This window comes from Athene cunicularia (assembly GCF_003259725.1).
Source record: "Athene cunicularia isolate RWA chromosome 17 unlocalized genomic scaffold, athCun1 chr17_part1, whole genome shotgun sequence".
Taxonomy (NCBI): Eukaryota; Metazoa; Chordata; class Aves; order Strigiformes; family Strigidae; genus Athene; species Athene cunicularia.
Window position 1 is genome coordinate 6,837,587 of NW_020799122.1, and position 3,974 is coordinate 6,841,560.

At 64.1% G+C, this 3,974-nt stretch overlaps 1 protein-coding gene across 3 annotated transcripts in view; it reads right to left on the reverse strand.

Moving 5' to 3' along the window:
• Positions 1-3,974, reverse strand: part of AK1 (adenylate kinase 1) — a 20,978-nt gene that overhangs the window by 5,838 nt on the left and 11,166 nt on the right. The window contains exons 1-7 of one of the 3 annotated variants that reach the window (XM_026860219.1): positions 3,081-3,122; positions 2,834-2,876; positions 1,820-1,855; positions 1,341-1,504; positions 1,006-1,122; positions 354-545; positions 1-67 (exon numbers count right to left, since the gene is read on the reverse strand). The exon at positions 1-67 is cut by the window's left edge and continues 1 nt beyond it. In XM_026860219.1, coding sequence (XP_026716020.1) covers positions 2-67; positions 354-545; positions 1,006-1,122; positions 1,341-1,504; positions 1,820-1,855; positions 2,834-2,876; positions 3,081-3,107 — 645 coding nt within the window. In that variant the 5' untranslated portion in view covers positions 3,108-3,122 and the 3' untranslated portion in view covers position 1. Of the gene's footprint in view, positions 68-353; positions 546-1,005; positions 1,123-1,340; positions 1,505-1,819; positions 1,856-2,833; positions 2,879-3,080; positions 3,123-3,694; positions 3,739-3,974 lie in introns of those variants that run through there. The other 2 variants (XM_026860220.1, XM_026860221.1) reach the window with 2 other exon arrangements.

Genomic DNA, 3,974 nt, shown 5'->3' on the forward strand with positions numbered 1-3,974 from the left:
GCTACAGGCTGTCGAGGTGGGAGCAGACCTGCTGGAAAACCTCCTCCACAGAGCCCTCGGCGTTGAGCTGGGTGCGGAGGGGTTAGCTGGCGGGGGGGGCAAACCAGGGGACAGCGCGACCGGAGCTCTTCCAGGGATGGATTTTGGCCGTGGGTGGAGAGATCGGGGCTGTTTTAGGGCAAAGGGGTGCGGGGCCATCCTTGAGGGGGTGTCTGTTTTGAGAACCTCAGGGGCCAAGCCCATCCCAAACGAGCCAGGATCAAGTTTCTTCCCCTTCCCTCAACACCCCCACCCATCACTTCCCCTCCCCTGGGACCACACACACCCCGAGCATCAGCCACGTCCCCTCTTACCTGGCGGACGATGCCTCTGCTCTTGTAGAAGGCGATGACAGGCTCGGTGGCCTTGTAGTAGGTCTCCAAACGCTTCTTGATGGTCTCCTCGTTATCGTCCACCCGCCCGCTGGTCTCGCCTCGCTTCAGCAAGCGTTTCACCATCGTCTCCTTCCCTGCGTCCACGTAGAGCAGCAGCGTAGGGGGAGCGATCTGTGGGCAGAGGGGACACGGTTGTCACCACGCCGAGCCACCACGGGGCTGTTTTGGTGTGGGGAGATGGGGTGGTGGTGAGTGTGGGGGTCACAGATGTCCCCATCCTGTGTGTCTCCCTCCACGTGGGGCTGGGGTCCACCAGACACCGTTCTGTGTCAGAGTTCCATGTTCCAAGGGACACCACAGCCAAGCCCTGGCTCTCTGCCATTGCACCGGCACCGTGGTCACCCTCTGTCAGCTCAAGGGCACCCTGGAGAGAGGACATCCTCCTACTGCACCCTAGGCACAGGCTGTCCCTGAGGCAGGGGGACCTGCTGGCTGCAGTAGTGCCCAGTTTAGACCCTGGGATGGGAACTTCACTGGGATGGGGAGGCCCAGCTGCTGCCAGGTGGAACACCTCTACCCTGGAGGGTGGGTGGCACGGCACAGCACAGCATGGCACGGCACCAGCCCTCACCTTCTTCTCAAACTCCTCTCCCTGCTTCACCTCGCGGGGGTAGCCGTCGATGAGGAAACCCTTGGACACATCCGCTTTGGCCACCATGGCGTCCCGCAGCATGTCCAGCACCGTGTCCTGGGGAGGGGAGGACAGAGCTGCCAGGACTGACATGGCACCACATGCCACCCACCCAGCACCCCCAAACCCTGCTGCACCCCCAAATCCCCACTCACTCAAACCAGGACAACAAAAATCCCCCTGGGGTGGCAGGGGCAAGGTGTCCCCAGGCCACCTGCTGACCATTACTGTGGTATCTGGTGTCCCCACAGCCACCCCTGCCTGCACGGACTCACCAGGGGCACCAGCTCGCCCTTCTCCATGATGGCCTGAAGCTTCTTGCCCCGCTCCGAGCCCGAGCTGACCTCTGCCCGCAGCAGGTCCCCCGTGGAGAGGTGGGTGTAGCCATACTTCTGCACAATTTTCTCACATTGGGTCCCTTTCCCCGAGCCGGGGCCACCTGCAAGTCATGTGAGGGCCACATGTGCCCCAAACCACAGGTAAGGGGCTGGAGGGCTGCGAGGAAGCAGCAGCACAGACACACAGGAGACCCCAGAGCCTGGTGAGACAGGGGTCAGTGTCCTGAAGCCCAACATCAGAGGGATGGGCAGAGCAGCTCCTGGGGTGGGCTGGGGGATGCCAAGTGCTTGGGGGTGTCACGGGCTGCTGGCAGCTGGCGCGTGGGCTCCCCGCAGCCCCCACTCCGGAGGTGCAGGGGGAAGGGCTGGGCTGTGGCCTTGACCCCACCAGCAACAGGACCCAGACACAGACTTACCCACCACGAAGATGATTTTGTGGTGCTTGAGTTTTTCTGGAGGAAAGAAAGGGAAAAAAAAAAAATTATCAAAAGCCAGAAAGCCCATTGGGGAGTGAGGTGTTCCTGGAGGGTGCCAGGTGCAGGGGAGGCATCCCCAGGGATGGAGGGGACTGATCCCAGAGTCCTGGGGGGGGGAGTAGAAGGCGGAGAGGGAAGCAGCCGCGTGTCGCCCTTGTCCTCGTCACCTGGGCAGGTCGGGATGGCCGGGCTGCACATGGCTGAGCACAAAAACCCCACAGCGCCTCGGCCGTGGGGCTGGAATGCCACTGCCACCTGGTGTCCTGGAGACGGTCACTGTCCACGGCTCCACTGCAGGCAGGGACCAGCCACATCCATCCCTGTGGCCGGCTTGTCACCCCACGGGCTAAGGGGGGCTGTGGCAGGCCTGGCCACCGCAAGCACCTGGCGCGACCCCCAGCAGTCTCTGAACCCCAGCACCAGTCCCTGGGCCTAGTGACTGATGTGCCAGTGGCACCAATCACCCTGTCCCCTGCTCAGCACCCAGGTGCAGGGTCCTGTGTCACCTGCAGGATCTGGCCCAGCTGCGGTGCGGGGCAATGCTGGGGTGCGACGCCATGGGGGGAGGCAGAGCTAAAAATAAAGCTGAGCTGCTCTGAGGCTGCTCTCCCATCTCTTGATTACAGCCGGGTGAAATTTCAACTCCTCCAGTACTTGGCGATCCCCAGGGCTGGGGACGGAGCCAAATGGCTGGTGGGGACCGAGGGGACGTGGTGAGCTGTAGGGACGTGGGGGGGCAGACAGAGGGGAGGGATGGAGGAGAGGGATGCAAAGGGGACTGAGGGGATGGGTGTAAGGGGGATGAGGGGATGCGTGTAAGGAGGGCAGATGCAGAGAGGATGGAGGGGACAGATGCAGGGGGGACATATACAAGGGGGACAAGGGGGATGGATGCAGGGAGGACCGAGGGAATGGATGTAAGGGGGAGGCATTCAAGGAGGCTGGAGCACTCACCTGCCGACATGCTGCCGCGGTCCAGGCACAGGAGCACTTCAGGCTGCCAGAAGAGAGCACGATGAGTAACTCAGCACGGCTGGGACACAAGGGTCCCCAGGGCTGGGGTCCAGGGTGGCAACAGTTCTCCCTCCCCTGCCATGCGGGTGCCCAGTGCCATGGCCAAGCTGAGGGTTGGGCCTTGAGGGCTCCAGCTTGGCCCTAAAATAGGGAGCTCAGGGCTTCTTCTCCCACGGCCATCACCTACCTGGCTCCCGGCAGCCACCCGCCCCATCCGGCTGCGGCAAGGGCTTCCCCATGCCGGGTGACGCGTGGTGACGTTACCAGCTTCCTCCCTTGCCCTGACCACATCCCGTGCCCGAGGTGCCGCCTGGCAGCCGGAAACCAACCTGGGTTTACTGGAGTCACCAGGACAACCAGTGATGGAGGCAGCATCCCCCCAGCTCCCCTCAGGCTGATTTTAGGGGGGGGTACCCTAAGGGGGGGCCCTTGCAGCATCCCAACTGCACTCCCATCATCTCAGGGCAGGGTTTGGCCACCCTGCCTGCCCGCACCCAGCCCCACGGCACCCAACCTGCTTGGTTACACCACGTCACCCCAAACTGGCCAGACGGGGTGCTGAGGATGGGACATCTCGGGGCCAAACAAGCCCGCAGCCGCTGACGAGGTCGTGTTACAGCTGGGAAAGGGCAGAGGCTAAGAATGGCTGGGCTGAAACCGGCACCAGCCCACGTCCCACCTGCGCTGGGGGGCCAAAGCCCGGGATGGCCCCCACGGGGTCTGTGCGGGGTTGGGAGGGTGCAGGGCCTGTGGGGTCTCTAATTGTGGGAGGTGCTGAGCTCCAGGACCGCTGGCACCGACCTCGGGTGGGCCACGGGGGGCTGGGGGCAGCTCTGGCCCTCGGGACGGGCTCAGGGCCTGATCCAGCGCAGCGCTGGGCCCATGAGCGCAGCGTGAGGGGGATGTGGAGGAGCCTGGTCCGAGGGGATGGGGAGGGGGTGCTGTGCGGGGACCCCAGTGGGTCGGGGCTGGGTGGGGGGCGCAGTGTGGCCCAGGACAACCCAGAGCACCCTGGGGTGCTCCCAGCGATCTCGTCCCACTCTCAGCTCCAACCCACCCGGCCCCCACTCCATCCCGTCAG